At 47.7% G+C, this 16,028-nt stretch overlaps 1 protein-coding gene across 3 annotated transcripts in view; it reads right to left on the bottom strand.

The window, feature by feature from the left end:
- The window catches only part of PLEKHA2 (pleckstrin homology domain containing A2), a 59,989-nt gene that overhangs the window by 27,354 nt on the left and 16,607 nt on the right, over positions 1–16,028 (bottom strand). For all 3 annotated transcript variants that reach the window (XM_021681585.2, XM_044912833.1, XM_021681584.2), the window contains exons 3-4: positions 6,959–7,015; positions 1,328–1,376 (exon numbers count right to left, since the gene is read on the bottom strand). In XM_021681585.2, the coding sequence (XP_021537260.1) occupies positions 1,328–1,376; positions 6,959–7,015 (106 nt within the window). The remainder of the gene's footprint in view (positions 1–1,327; positions 1,377–6,958; positions 7,016–16,028) is intronic.

The raw sequence follows: 16,028 nt of genomic DNA, 5'->3' as shown, positions 1-16,028 counted from the left end.
GATGCCACAAAACTAAGGTGCTTGAAGTAGCAAGGGGGAGAACTCCACGGAGCACTGAAGACATCTGCCATGGTGCAAAGTCAGCCGCATGAATATCTGGGAAGCAGCAGGCTACAGCTGCTCTCTCTTCGGAAGTGTGAATTATTCCATTAGCCACGAGAACAACACCTGTTCGTGTCTTGAAACCACCCGCTCATGTGCCGTTGTACAGGGCTGAGGCTTCTAGTCCACCCACTATCAACAAGACACGAGCTTGAACTGCTTTCTAGAGGCGCTAGCCAATTTAGAGTCATGATGATACAGATAAAGTTGTGGACCCAGGGCTCCTTGTTTCCACTGGCGCAACTGGCCTGGCTTGGGAGTCTTGCCTGTGGTCGGAAAATGGAACAAAGCTTGCCTGAGATCAAATCTGTGACCCTGACCTCATTCTCAACCTGTTCTTTCCTCTGAGCACTCCATGAGGTCAATCGTTTTACTTCTGGGTTCATTACTTATCTTGTTTAGCTCTGCTGACCACAAAATCTGAGATAGTCATTTCTGAGCTTAGCAATGGTATTTGAAAGAAACGGGACAACGAGAACACCAAAGAAGCCTGAACCAACCCGAAGTCAGGAGAGAAGACAGCTCAAGTGGCCATTTTATTCTCCTAGCAAAAATAAGCCAGAACTATAGGAGGCGAGCATCACGGGGTAGAGAATTCATGAGTTCATTCACTCATTCAGCAAATATTACTGAGCATCCACTATATGCCAGGAACCACGGTACAAGCTGGGGATGCAGCAGTGACAAAACAAAGGGACAGCCCTGCTTCACAGAGCTGACATGCAGAACCACCCTAGATAAACAAGAGAGGCTACTCGTTAGCATCTGCTTGTAGCACTTAGCACATTCCTGAGAACACAGTAGGAGCCAAATAACGACTGATGACTTAATGAGTAGGGGCATCCAATGAGTGACCCTGCTTCCTGTGTCACTCCCAACTCTGACAACTCATGTGGCAATGCTGAGATGCTCAACAGGATACTCCTTTTCTATTGTTCTACCTTTCCTGAGCATCTGAGAGGAGGGTTCCCAGAAACTACTAGAAGATACCCTGGACCCTGCCCTGCGGAGTCAGGAAAACAGAACCATTGCTGGTCCCCATACCTCCGTCTTACGGTATTAACTATCTTCACAGTGAGACCAAGGAAAGCTTGGCCCGTCGCCATGACTGAAGTCACGCCCACACGCAGAGGGCAAGTCACATGTGATCACAGGACTGTCTGCGCACAAAGAGGAAGCTGCTGCAGGAGTGTTCAGAAAACCCAGTCCCCAGTTCAGTACTTACCAAAGCAAAATGGAGTTTTGGGTTTCTGCTTCGGTGTAGCTATGCTCACCTAAACCAAATAAAAAATAAAAGAAACAAGAACATGTTTCTAAGACGGTTGTAAAGCATTTTTTTTCAAAGTTTTTCTTTTTTTTTTTCTGTGAAACTTTCCACACAAAGAAAGAAGAGTATATAAAACATATATAAACATTCTAAAGAATAAAAATTAAGTAGAAACCCTGTACCCGCCATTCAGATTAAGAAATAGGCCATTATCAGTCCTATTTCTTAGAAGCCCTTGTGTACCCCTCCCTGATAGAATCCCATCCCCACCCCTCAAGGGATAACCACTATCTTGCTGTCTACCTTAATCTTCATCTTTGCAAAAACACTTTGAAAAGCCACCCAAGGGGCACCTGGGTGGCTCGGTCGTTAAGCGTCTGCCTTCGGCTCAGGTCATGATCCCAGGGTCCCAGGATCGAGCCCCGCATCGGGCTCCCTGCTCAGCGGGAAGCCTGCTTCTCCCTCTCCCACTCCCCCTGCTTGTGTTCCCTCTCTTGCTGTGTCTCTCTGTCAAATAAATAAAATCTTTAAAAAAAAAAAAAAAAGCTACCCAATCCGACAAAATTCTCTTTGGACCACACAACCCGTACTTGGCCCATTCACACTAGGAAGATTCCATTCCTCTCTCAACCACTGACCCCTTCCCTAAACAGTTCTCCAAATTAAAGGTGGTTTGGCTACAAATACACAGATTCCAATTAGAGCTCACAGAAAGGTCAGGCAGCATGCATTTGGACACATGGATCAATGTCCTTTATATCTACCCTGACTGCTTAACCCTGAAAATAAGAGGGGGCCCAAGGAATCAGAGCATACCTATGCATTTAAGGGAAGGGAATAGAAGAAAGTAGGAATATTTTTATAGCTCCTGTTGTGTTATTTCATTTAGTTTTTTTCAATCCTACCCCTTGCATGTACACTCCTGACTATGTGCAAAGGTGAACCTACTTCACTCTGGTTCAAACATGCTGAATGAATAAAGGAAAACAAATCATATTCCCTCATATGCAAGAGGTGACTACCCTTGATGGAGTCAAGTTGAACTCCCTGGAACAGGCCTCCACCACTTTACCTGGGATTGCTAAGGAGGCACCCCCAAGACCCTAGGTTAGGAAATATTCCCCACATTGTCATAATCCTCCTGCGGACATCATTCTCTCAGTCCCCTTTCCAAGCAAGGGCCTTCTACTACTTACGTGAGACCTGAAAAAAATGCCTGCTCTCCAACATACAAAATGAACATAGTAGAGTCAACATCAATAAATAAATCACTAAATGTCTACATAACATTATATCAACCTCTTCGACAAGGATCTTAAGTGCCTACACGATGTCACATTAAGTCGACTTCATTAATGTTTTGATTAAACAATCATAAAAATCTCATTACATATGAAAATAATTAGTAGCTTTGATTTTCTTAGTTTACAAAAATCCTTGGATATGCAAGATGATTGCCAAGAAATATAGCCAATCACGAATTAAATGAATGACTCAACCAAATCATTCCAAAAGTAAGATGACTGAAATCCTTTCAAATATTTTTTTTATTATGTTATGTTAGAATATTTTATAGCCAATTCTATTTAATGAGGGATATGGTTATATTCTGATATGTTCACCATGATGTGAGATGAAGGCCTTTAGGGCCTAATGAAATCCTTTAAACAGTCCCGAAAAAATTAAAAATTCAGGCAAAGGTGAGCCCACCTATCCTGAGTTCAGTCACAGACTATCAAAATTCAGGCATGTCTTCATCACTCCCAGAAACCACTCCCCAGAGCTCCAGGACTTCGTGCGTAAGTTCCGGCCCCTGTGCTACCTTGTTTCTTGGGTTTGGGATCCTGGGATTCCATCTGCACCACAGCATATGCCTTTATCCTGCTTGTGTGTGATGTCCTGATCTGTCAGTGACTCATTTTCTTGCTCTTTCCCTCGGCACCCATGTTCCTCCTGCAGGTCCCTTGTGCCCATAACACCTGCGTGGCCTACCCTCGGTTCCTGTGTAGCTCTGACCAGCAGAGAGCGGCCTGGCCCTCAGAACCCACCTATCTCACGGCTTCCTTCCTACTGTAAGCTTTAGAATGGCTTTAAAAAGCTGGGCACTTTGAGACCCTCACTGGCTTATTAGAAGATTCACCCCTTTCTCCCAGAAAATGACATTTATCACTGACCAGAGAAAGCACCACTGGCTTTTCACCAGGTTGGATGACAAATGGTCCACGTTGACCACAACTTATTAGCAACCTATACTGAGGGAATCCTTCTGGCATGCTTATTACAACAACTGAACCTAAGCGATCACCTGGCTTTTCATTTGTTTTTATAGGTTTTTCCAGTTTTCAGTCAGGGGACATGGGTGATTACATGCATGCACATCCATAATTTGCCTCATGCCTAACCACAGAAGGATTATTTGGCAAAGCAGCTAGCTCCTTGCTGAATCAACCAGACATCAGTCCTAGTTCTGCCCTGTAGGCCGTTTAGCAAGGGTAAGACCCTCAGTGTCTCTGATCAGCTTCGCAATTAGCAAAGCCAGAGAGCAATTACTAGTTTCCTTCTTATCGTCACAGAATGGCAAAAGAGAAAAACGAAATCCTCTCTACCTGTGCTGTGTCCCTCAGGGAGAAGGGCCTCATTTACTATGGAAAGGTAGCTCTGGCCTCCTCCTGATATCCTGGGGACCTCGGCGGCAAAATCCCTCCTCCCCTGGGAGGTATAAGCCCTCTGGCCTCCACCCCACCTCACGCTGGTGATCAGACCAGACTGTGCAGCCTCCTTCAGATGTAGTGAAGGAACAGAGGATCCTGAAAAAGTATGGCTCACAGACCAGCTATAGTGAGGGCGGCCAAGTGCTACCATCTGCCTGCCCCGAGGTGGCCACAGTTAAGTAGCTGCATAGCAGTGGTTGACTGGTGGGTCCCGGGTTATGCAAGCAATGAGAGGAGGTCAGGATGTGAGGGGCGGAATGGGCATGGGTCAACCATAGAGTGACGCAGACAAGGCCACTCGACAGCTCAACAGACTCTCAGGAACTTACTCTTATCAGATCAAACACAGACCACAGGAGCAGCAAACTCCTCGGTCACAGGGCACTGCTAGCCAGCCCCATCCTGTCTGCCCCTGGCCGGAAGTGGAGCTGGGGCCCCTCTGGCAGAAGCTGCAGCAGCAGAATAAGTTCTTGAAGCTCTGGGGTAGCTCTGCCTCAGTGTCCGGGGCACCCCTGCCCCATGAGGTGGCATCAAGAGTGGAGGAAGCAGCATCAGTTACACAGAATGACTGGAAGGGTTCTAAGCAGTGGTCTCTGGACCAGCTTCACGAGGTCAATGAGCCCTGAAATTATAGGCAAAACCAGGGTGTTGTAGACACATAATATACTTTACCTGGAAAAGGAGTCCATGCTCTTCATCCAACTCTCAAAAGGATCTGTGACCACCACCGATCTCCCCCTCCACCCCACCACCACCACAAAAGGTTCAGAACCAGTGTTCTAGGAAGGTCTTCCTTATAACTAACTGAGGGCAAGGCCCTGACAGGGCGGGACACAGCTGGGGGTGGGACACTGGGGCTGGCTGTAAAGAAGAGAAGAGCCATCAGGCGAGGTGGGAAGGTGGTGGCACCAAGCCCACCTTCCATCATTCTCTAGTTGGCCCCAAACCTGGTTCTGCTGCCATCAATGCCCTGGAGGACATCAAGTCAAGGAGTTCCATCTCTGTTGGCCTTTCTGAAGGAACTCAGTGTCCCAACACTAGCCTTCAAGAAGGAGCTATGGAAAGCACCCCTGCGCAGGGACCACACATACACCGCGAGCCAGGTCGACGCTGGGGTGAAACGCTTTACTCTGGGAGGGACTACCCAGGGGTTAACACGAAATAAGCTGGAATGCTGAATCTGAGGCCAGTTGCACTGCTAAATGTGTTTCTGGGAAAACCCCTGCTTTCTGGCACTGGGTCAGGAAGGAGTTAAAGGCGCTCCACTCCGTGTAACCTGACCCTGGGGCAGCTGTGGGCTTTGCAAAAACACCCACCCAGGCCTGCATCTCCCGAGAAGGGCCAAAAGGCAGGTCCATCCTTCCCTAAATGAGGCAGCCTCCAAAGCTGAGAATTCTAAAAACCCTCCTCTGAGCTGCATTTATAAATCATGATTCAGCAGGAGATGGTATTCACTCTTCCCCGAAGTCTCCCAAACCCTCTCCAACAGGAGAAGGTTTGGAATTTCACTAATAATGAGGTTCCCTGCTCCCCCTCTCTGATTCTGTTCCTCCAAGCCTCCTGGAGAAAGACCTCATGAGCCCACAGCAAGACCAGACAGGAGAGGGGAAGGCCCAGGCACTCTGGCCCGCCTGGCCCCAGAGGCAGCCACATCTCTCACCGCAAGGCCAGCACAAATTGCCACAGCTGTGCTAGCAAAGCTTCGCTCTAAGCCCTGCCCCCTCCCCGCCGAGGTCATGATCTCCTCTCTCTAATCCGCTCAAACCCTGCCCTGCATCTTCTGCCTCGGTGCCCAGCTGTGTCTGCCAGCCACTGCCTGCAGCCCCTGCAGCTGCCTCCACCTCCGACCACCCGCCCCCCACCCAGCCAGGCGCAATGGGAGGCTGGACACAAGGGTTCCCAAAGCTCGCAAGGCCAAGGAGCCGGCGGTCCCTCAGATCAGGGTCCCCCCACCTTGTCTCAACCCCTGAGGGTGGGACAGCGTGAGCAAAGCAGCAGAGATCCCCAAGAGGCCTGAAGTGAGGGGTGCGTGGGGAGAGCAGGGCTTCCGGAAACTTCGTGCTGGCTGGGCGCCACCTGGCTCTTCTCGCTGGACGAAGAGTTCCTCTTTCTGGCAAGGCTCTAAATCCCCGGCCCTTTTTTTTTTTTTATCTCTGCTGCATCACAGGTCAGCACTGGAACCTGCTCCAGGGAGGGGCCGCTATAAGAAGCTAAATTCAGCAGCTACGTATGGGCATCATCAACCAGCCCACCGCCGCCGCCCCCCGCCCCCAGGTCTCAGCTCCGAAGAGGGACTGCTCTTGCCCTGTCTGCACTAATTGGACCAGGGACGGCCTGTCAGCCCACCTGCCAGGCTCTCCAGCCATCATCTGGCTGCTGAATAGTTCCCCGGCACAACTGAGGGCCTTCCAGGGGCTCTCCTAGCCTTCCCTCCACAGGCATTCTGTCCAGGTGATAGATAATCCAGCGCAGCCCCGACCCTTTCTGAGCCTCTCCTGTTGAACAATACCCCTTGGGAGAATCTTCTATAGTCACTGGGGATTTTACAGTTGTTTTGTACTCCTTTTTGCCTCAATGACGAGAAAAGGTCACACCCAACTCCTACCCCCACCACCTATGCCTCCTTGGCAGGAGCGGGGAGCATCACTGACTGACGTGTCCCAGGAGTAAGAGGCTTCAGGCTCACCCTCCAAGAACCTGTTAAACACACTCCACCCAGCGCCGGTCAGTAGCAAAGCTTCCAAAGGGAGGGCAGGGGAGCACTTCACTGCCCATGCAACACATCCAAATGCTAATGCCCGAAGAATTTGACAGTTCTTGTTTAGATACTAAACCCACTTAGAGGACGCGAATCCCCACAGCTCCAGGCGAACATTACCTTCGAGATGTAGGTCAGCTGCAAAGATCCAACAGCTCCTGCCCCCATTGCCAGGTTCTGAAAGACATATGTTTTTCATTTTAAGAAGCATAATGCTATGTGAGGCAGTGGAAACAGCACTAAGAGATGGAAGACCAAGACTCTAGTCCTGGCTTTGCAACCTTGAGCAAGCCACTTACCCACATTCTTTAGCTCACTTTCCTCCGTGAAACGGTGATAACCTGCTATGGCTATGTTGGCATGGACCTTATCCTTGGCCTTACTTACTAGGGAGGGGTGTGTTCTAGGACGGTGGTAAAAAGTGTGAGCTCCACCATTTGACAGTGAATAAGTTCCTTAAGCACTAAGCCTCAGTTTTCCTTTCTGTAAAAAACAGGGATAATAACCTACCTCACAAGGCACTCATAAGGATGAGCTAATACATTTAAGGGCACTTGGAATCATCCCTGGTACATAGAGGGCTCTCAACAAATATTAGCTATTATATTTCTTCTTTCCTGACAGCTCTGGCCTCCTTATTGGCTTGGTCCTGCTTTATGCTGCTTCAAATTCTTTTTGTAATAAACAGGGTACTGATTCACACAATACAGAAATAAAAAAATAAAGCTGTTCAGTTTATTTCACAAGATTATTATGAGTACCAACTGGGATGATGTCTGTACGCCATAAAACACTAAGTCAATGTTCTATTAAAACAGCAAGAAACTCACAGGCACCTCATCGAGCAATATTCTTTGGCTTTCTAATTTCTCCACTGTCAGAAACGGAGCAATGAAGACACAGGGATGATAGCATACCAAAGAAATGAACAAGATTAGAAACCTCAGCTGTGGAGTTTATTTATAAGTTGGAAAATCCACTCCCCCATGGACCTTGAGAACGTGTCCACAGCTCCTGGTGCCCCTTAAGCTGTTGCATAAGCCTCCAAGAATAACTTTGAAGCCCCCAGTTACCTGGGGTTATCTCAAAGCAATAAGGGAGATAAATCTTGGATAATGAGAATTTAGTAAATTTCCTAAAGGGTTAGCAGTGAAATGACCTGTCATTCCAGGAGACTGCCCTTAAGAAGTATCTTAGTCGGTAGGGAAGAGCCCTTCTAGGCCCAATTATCTAAATTAACATACATCACTTGAAGCAAATGCAATATGTGAAATTTTCTATACACGAGAAAACAGATGGGGATGATACCACGATAAAAGGATTCTCAGAGACCTTAAATTGTAGAGTAAGAAATTCAGAAAGGATGTTGCCCCCTACCCCCCTTCTTTTTTTTAACAAAATGAGGCCATAAATCTAAATGCTGCCTTCGAGAAGCCAGACTAGCATTTCAGATACGGATGATCTGATTTACACATTTTTTTCGAATATACAGTGATTGCATTTTGTTGACTTTTAAGGAAACCTCTATCGGGTAAAGAGAGATAGGCCCTGTGCCCCTAAATCAGAGTCCACAAAGGAGCCACAGGCACCCCAAAAGGCCAATGAGCAACCAACACTGCCCCCAGGACAACGCGAACTACTCTGGGCAGACAGCTCCGCACACAGTAAGGCTGCCTGCAAGGACAGCCACCAGCCTGTCGGACCGCTGAGCACCTGGCCCACTCCCAGCCCCCATTTGGCACTGGAAGAAAGTGAGGGGATCGGTCCAAGGTCACATAATTGGTGGAAGAACTGAACTATAAAGCTCAGGTCACCTGACTTCAACCCAATGCCCTAGAAGCAGCATGATAAAATCTTAAAAGCTTGAGCTGTTGGAATTCTAGCTGTGACATTATCGCCCTATGACTGTAGGCAAGTTTGTTTACCTATAAAAGGGGGGGGGGACAGTAAACCCCGTTTCACAGGCTTGTTGTGAGAATTACATGAAAATCCGTAAGGAGAGCCTAGCCCATGGTAGCTCCTCTCCCGGACCCACAACACTAATTACAAGATGCAGATGCCAAGTCTCAGGGTTTGGTCTTGCACAACTCACTCTCATCACCCCAAACCACAGCCCAAAGGCCTCCAGAGCCCTATCTGGAATTATGAGTGATGAAGTGGGATCTGGGGAACCATTCGGACACTAACCCACACGTAATGACAGATACGAGCCGATCAGATTTCAACTACTTCATCCCCTCCGCCCTCCAGGGCTGCTCCACCCTCAGTCCCCTGCCCGCCCCCCCCTTCAGCTCTCCCGCTCCAGAAAGACACAGGAGCAGTTCTCCTGCCCAGTTACCTGGGGGCAGGGGCGCCTTCACCTCCCTCACCCACCGCCCACCACACAGTCTGCTCCTAGGCTCACATGTACCTCCCTCTCCACCATGAGAAGCCAGGAAAATATGACGAGTGTCTGTAAATGCCAGGAGGGTGGGGGAGAGGGGGAATGAATGACAGGAGAAAACAGCCCCAGGATCCCTGAGCCTTGATCCAGAGTGACGGCTCCGTGTCCACTCCAGTTACTGGACCTGGGAGATTAATGGTGACAGCTCGCTGCCAGGGTGGCAGCCCCAGGCAGAACCTTCCTGGTCAAGGAAGAATGTACCAACATGTCTGAGCTGAGGACCTCGGCAGCCAGTTGTCAGGCCAGGAACGCCAAGAAACAGCACCTGGGGTGGGGCAGGGTGTCAAAGCTGCCTCTCCAGGACACGGCCCCGTCTCTTCCAGGGAAGGGACAAGAGGATCTACCTTCACAAAGCTTCTCCAGCCTGCAGTCTGTTCCTGAGCTCCCCCCTCTCTGAATTCCTGTGCACCAATCCGTCTCCAGCTGTGGTGCACATCACACTCTCCCGGGGAGCTTGTTTGAAAAGGCCCGGGCTCAGGCCTCACCCGAAAAAACACTGAATCAGAGTCAAATGGAATGCAGTGAGAACCTGCACATGACAAAATCTAGCCCTCAATTCTATATTGGAGCATATTTTTCTGCGAGTTTAAGTCTCTTCTTACTAGATTTTAAGCACATGAAGGACATGAGTAGAATCTTATTACATTGCAGACTCCTCAATCTTTATTTACTCATTATTAGTTTTTAAAGATCTATTTATTGGTTTATTTATTTTGAGAGAGAGAGAGAATGCACAAGTGCACAAGCTGGGGGCGGGGCGGGGGGTGGGGACCGAGGGAGAAGTAGAGAGAATCCCAAGCACACTCCCTGCTGAGCACAGAGGTCTATGCAGGGCTCGATCCCAGGACCCCGAGCTCATGACGGGAACAGAAACCAAGAGTCGGACGCTTAACCAACTGAGCCACACAGGTGCCCCTGGACTCCTCAATTTTTAAGCAAAAACACTACTTGCTTAGTGGTTAAGTTCCCGAACTAGTCCCTAAAAGCCTGCTACACTCAGTACTGAAGACCTCCCATCCACCACTGGCGAACGACGTTTCTTTGGAAAGAACTTGTTCATGTTTTGAACTGGGCTGTCACTTGAGGTTGCAGTTTCCATGACCTCAGGCAGGGTTCCTGAGGGACAGGAATCGGGTGGAGGGGGCATAAAAGGACCGAGCCCCAACAACAAGAGGGTCAAGGGAAGCATCTGAAATGAGAGCATCTGAGCGGATGGGGAGTGAAGACAGGCTGGTGGGAAGGCTGCTTACGGGAACCACCTGCAGATATTTTTAAACAAACTAATACCCACGCCTCATTCCCAGGGTTTTAACTGATCTGGGGTAGGGCCCAGGCACCTGTATGTTTTTCAAGCACCGCAGCGATTCCACGGTGCTGCCCGTTTTGAGGACCACTGCTGCACACATGGGCTGGTCCTGCTGACTCTGCACTAGAGATGCAGCAGCTGGTGAGAAAGCCACGCCCAGCGGCAGCCCACAGGGTGACCTTGGTTGCTGCACCAGCAATAAACAGGGAGGAAGGGAAGGGCAGGGCAGCAGGAAAGGGGATTCCAGTGCCACGCATGGCTGGCAGCCACTGGACGTGAGGATGTCTGGAAGTCAGAAGCATTCTCAATTTTCCGAAACACTGTACGGCACAGGGCAGGTTCCCGGTAAATGACTGACAGTTTTTATGAAGACACTGCCAACACCTTGCTTTTTGCTCACACGTTCTTCTGCCACCAAGGGCCTCAAAGAAGCTCCCACTCCCCATGAGTGGAAAGCGCGGGGTTTATTCTTTTCCATCACCAAGGAAGGAGCTGAGAGGCCCACACAGAGATGTGACAAACCTCCCGTAGTAAGCCTTTTTTCCAGAAGCAACATTATCTCTTGTTTCGAAATAGAAAATTTTACCCTAGGAGTGTCTCCTACTCCCTTTCCCATCTTCTAACGAGAGTAACAAGGAGCACAGAAATGACTAACTAGAGAGTCATAAATTCACAGAGCAACACCACTAAAGGGTTCTGGTGATCCCTCATCATTTGCCGCATGAGTCCTCTAAGGCTCAAGGGTGGGGAAATGACTTCCTCAGGGAGCTGAATAAAGATAGAGCTTGAGGGCGCCTGGGTGGCTCAGTTGGTTGGGCGACTGCCTTCGGCTCAGGTCATGATCCTGGAGTCCCGGGATCGAGTCCCGCGTCGGGCTCCCTGCTCAGCGGGGAGTCTGCTTCTCCCTCTGACCCTCCTCCCTCTCATGCTCTCTGTCTCTCATTCTCTCTCTCTCAAATAAATAAATAAAATCTTTAAAAAAAATAAAAATAAAAAATAAAGATAGAGCTTGTAACTCCCACCATCAATCTAGTGCTTCAGCAAAGCACAGCTTGAGGAAGGAAAAAGGAAACTGACGTATATTTAGAGTTAATTTTGCACCAGGCCTGGCTGCTAGGTAACTCCTGCACATTGTCACTTAATCCTAACAATCCCATTTTACAGATGAAGAAACTAAGGACTGAGCAGGTGAAGCAACTTGCCCAAGGTCACACACGCAGTGAGCAGTCAGGCCAGTATTCAAACCCAACCCTTCCTGATTCCCCAATCTCACGCACTTTCCCTCTACGCCATGCCACCTCCCGTGAGACAATCCAAATGTACAAGGACCTGCTCATTATCTAAGAGTTGATTATCAATGAAAGGTAAATACAAGAGCAGGACCAGCAGGGTTACACCAAAAGAGGCCCTCGACAGTTGCCCAAGCTGGGCAGGGCAGGAACTGGTCAAACTGGCTCTTGCGTGCCAAACTCCGAACGACCAGGGATTTGGAGTGGAGAGGGGGAAAAAAGATGCCTTCTTACCTTCTCTTCTCTCCCTCCAGGGTGCCTAGCAGAACACATCAGGCAGTCAAAACCAGCTTGCTGGTCAACGAGTGGGAGGAGGAGGGAAGGGATGTATACGGAAATCCCACAGCTAGGCCATGAGCCAACAAGGCTGCCCATAGGCCGAAACCACAACTCCAACACGAGAAACCGAGGCCAGACACAGACTCTCAGAAAAGAAAGACTCACCTAAGAAGAGCTGTGTGATGGGAACGGAGGGAAGAACATAATTCCCTCTGCCCCACATTCTACAGCCCCCGCCCCAGAATGGGAGAGCAACAAAAGGAAAGTAACCAAGCTATTTCCAGGCATTAGGTGACCCAGACAGTGGCCTGACTTGCCGCTCTGGTATCAAACACATCTCCTCCCCTCCATTCTGTAGCTCCACTTCCTGATACTAACTTGAGGAAGGGTGAAATGCCCCTGACTACTCTCCTCATTCTCTAGTTCAAAATTTGCATTTAACCCTTGCCTTCCAGAAAAGTCAACTCTGCATCATGAACCGCTCTGCTGGTGCAATGCTTGCGTTCTGTTGTCTGGACGTCTCCTCTCTGTTGACCATCAACCTGCATCAGCATGGGCTTCAGCCAGGATAGATTTCATGAAGGCTAAGTCCCTTGGCCACCACATGCCCAGCCCCTTTATTTCCCTCCGCCAGTCCTGGTGATAGTGACCTAAAGACATGGTCCAAGGCCTGGGCTCTAGATAATCCCCAGGACACGTTCAGGTTCCAAGACTCCAACCACTGGCCACTGAAATGGTTCTAAAACTTTAAAGTCAATAAGCCAAGCCCTTCACCCCTGTGCTCAAGGCAGCCTCCTCCACACGTGCCTCAAAACTCAGGAGTCATGGCCCTCCGTCCTGGAATCGGGTCCGTTCCCCACTGCCCCGTGTCTGTCAGTGGTTCCACCTTCTCTCCCGGTCAGCCCGGCACTAACCCCCCGACTGCTCTCCTTCACCCTCCCATCAGTCACCGGGCCTGACATTTTCTTCCTTCACATGGCCTCTCCGTCTATCTCTTTCTCTCTATTCCCTGCGCACCACCGCCGACGACATTCCAGGACGCCCGAGACAAATGCCTCGCTGTCAGCAAATGACATCTCGGTAATACTTTAGAGTTTATGCAAGCACTTCCGCATACATTACTTTATTTAATCTTCACAGCAACTATGTCAGAGATAGAGATAATATCACTACCACTGTTTTACAGATGAGGACACGAGGCTCACACACACAAAAAAAAGGGGGGTGTTTCCCTAATTCAGGTACACATCGAGTTGTCCCGCGCTCAAGGGATACAAACTAAGAAAATGGGCCTCGGAGCAAAATCTAATATGTAGCCCCCTCCCAAATACACAGTTGCCTGCTTTGCCTTGGAGACATTATTTGAATAGTAAAATGGCATTCTTTTGTATATAAATAGTTATACAAATACATAAAAGTATACATATACAATAGATATATCAAACACTGAAGGTTGAAATCTCAAAGCAAAACATTAACAACAATAAAACCGAAGGCAAATTTTAAGAAAACTTAGAACAGTTTCACCACAGTTCCTTGGCTTAATTTCACAGCTTCCCTCTCCCTTGGTTAGACTTTAATACCAACTAGCGCTATGAACACGATTGTCCTAAAGTGCCTCTTGGTTTTCACTTCCTTTTAATTTAGACAAAGTACCATCTTGTGATAAAGAAAATGAGGATTGTTTTAAAAAACACACAAGATTACTATAGTATTTTATGTTAATTCTCAATAAGTCATACATAATTTTAATTCTAAAAAAAAAAACACATTAACTGACTAATAATTTTCCCTTAGTGAAATTTGCATTATGGTAAAAGTATAGACCTGTTGCTTGAAATCTTCTTTTTTTTCCCAAAGGAATTCTGCATCCTGCCTCTCACAGACAGTATGGACAAAAGCCTGCCAGAAATTCTACGTGGCCCTTGAAATCATTTGACTACATGGAAATATACCATATAGTCCAAAGTCATTAATATACCAATAACACAAAATCCATGACTGAAAAACACTTTGCTCCAGCAAAACAATTGCTGGAGGTCTGAAAAGTCTCATGATGCTTGTTTATGCAGAGAACATCTCTGGACAGACACGTAAGAAACTGGTAATGTGGGCTGCCTCTGGCTAGAGGACTATGTGGCTGGCGGACAGGACTGGGAGGGAGGAACTTGTCACTAGATCAGCAGTCCCACATTTTGAATTTTGTACCATATGCGTGTATTGGCTATTTTTTTTTAAGTTATCTTACTGGTTCTTGGCATTTTGACAGGGTGAAGCCTATGATGCAAAAATCTTTTAAATATTGATGGATTTCAGCCAAATTTTGCTCAAGGAGGCTTCTGACAAAAACCTCACAATTTTAAAAAATATCAATTTTCACATAGCCTTTAAGACAAAACTACTGTCCACTTATTTATATGTTCTATGTATTCCTACCACGCTTCTGTATTCTTTCTACTAAAATATCCAAATAGCCAAAATAGCCAAATATCCATCTTTTTAACACAGCTAAAGCTCCTTGCCCCTTTCAACGAAAGAACTGCTTTCAGATTTAAAAAAAAAAAAAAAAAAAAAGCAAAGGGCTCTCATTGTGGCCCCAGAGTTACCAGGAGAGATACCATCTTTCTGAATGTTACAATGATCCATAATTCACATCATGGTCTTTGGAAAGTAAAAGCATCGGAGTATTTTTTAGCAATAGAGAGAAAATACACTTCACAGAGTAAATTTGATAAGAACAACCATCTAGTGCAATAGTATGTTCATGCTTCTGTTTATCCTTTGTTCAGGGCTACATAATTTAGTCTTGCAATTACTTAGCCAAGTGGGCCTCACAGGCTGGAACATAAGCGTTGCTGTGCGATTAAAACATAGTCAGTAGGTCACTGTAATAAAGTACGGCAGCCTAATTAAGGTATTTTATCTCCTCTCTCATGATAGGGACCAACATTAAATTAAAATACAGCTGCTGGAGCCATAATATCATAGCAATGTTTTCACGAAAATCCAGCCAATGTTCGTTTCTATTCAAGAACTATTTGTGTGCTTGATATTGTCAGCATATTGATTTTTATATGCATTAGCCGGATCAGTGGCCATAAGCAATAATATTGAAACTTTCCATTTATAGGGGTCCTTTTCAGCTAATGGGTTTCATCCCGTATCGGTCTGGTGTCACCACTGCCTGTATCAAAAACCTGGATTTCATACTTTACCGCATCAACCCTAAATTCTATCAGACATTTCGGGCTGTACCTGGTCCATGCATGCTGACCCCTACTGCGTACCTGCTATCTGTCCCGTGAGCAGAGGGCAGCCTTCAGGCTCCTGGAGCTGTTCTGCCCACATTTGTAGAGCCGAAACCAGTGACTGTCCAGTGGGGCGTGCAAAAGCCCACCTCCCTTGGACAGCTCTGAGGCCTAACTTACTTTGAGCCCCACTGCAGCCTCGGGCTGAGGCCTACCCTTTGCCAACTTCTGTTTGAGCTCAGACCCTTGTCTGGCTTCCTCTGCTTCCCTGTCCTGCTTCCCAGCTCTCTTGACAATTTCCAGAAGAACATTTCCTTAAGAAAACACTTGGCCCAGGGGCACCTGGGTGGCTCGGTCAGTTAAGCATCTGACTTCAGCTCAGGGCATGATCTCAGGGTCCCGGGATGGAGCCCTCCATCGGGCTCCCCGCTCAGTGAGCAGTCTGCTTCTCCCTCTCCCTCTCCTGGCCCTCCCCCCACTCGTGCTCTCTCTGTCTCTCAAATAAATAAATAAAATCTTAAGAAAGAAAGAAAGAAAGAAAGAGAAAAAGAAAGAAAGAAAAGAAAGAAAGAAAGAAAGAAAGAAAGAAAGAAAGAAAGAAAGAAAGAAAGAAAGAAAGAAAGAA

The sequence above is a fragment of the Neomonachus schauinslandi genome, chromosome 2 (genome assembly GCF_002201575.2).
Source record: "Neomonachus schauinslandi chromosome 2, ASM220157v2, whole genome shotgun sequence".
Taxonomy (NCBI): domain Eukaryota; kingdom Metazoa; phylum Chordata; class Mammalia; order Carnivora; family Phocidae; genus Neomonachus; species Neomonachus schauinslandi.
The sequence above is the reverse complement of the archived record's forward strand: the minus strand, read 5'-3'. Positions and strand labels throughout refer to the sequence as shown.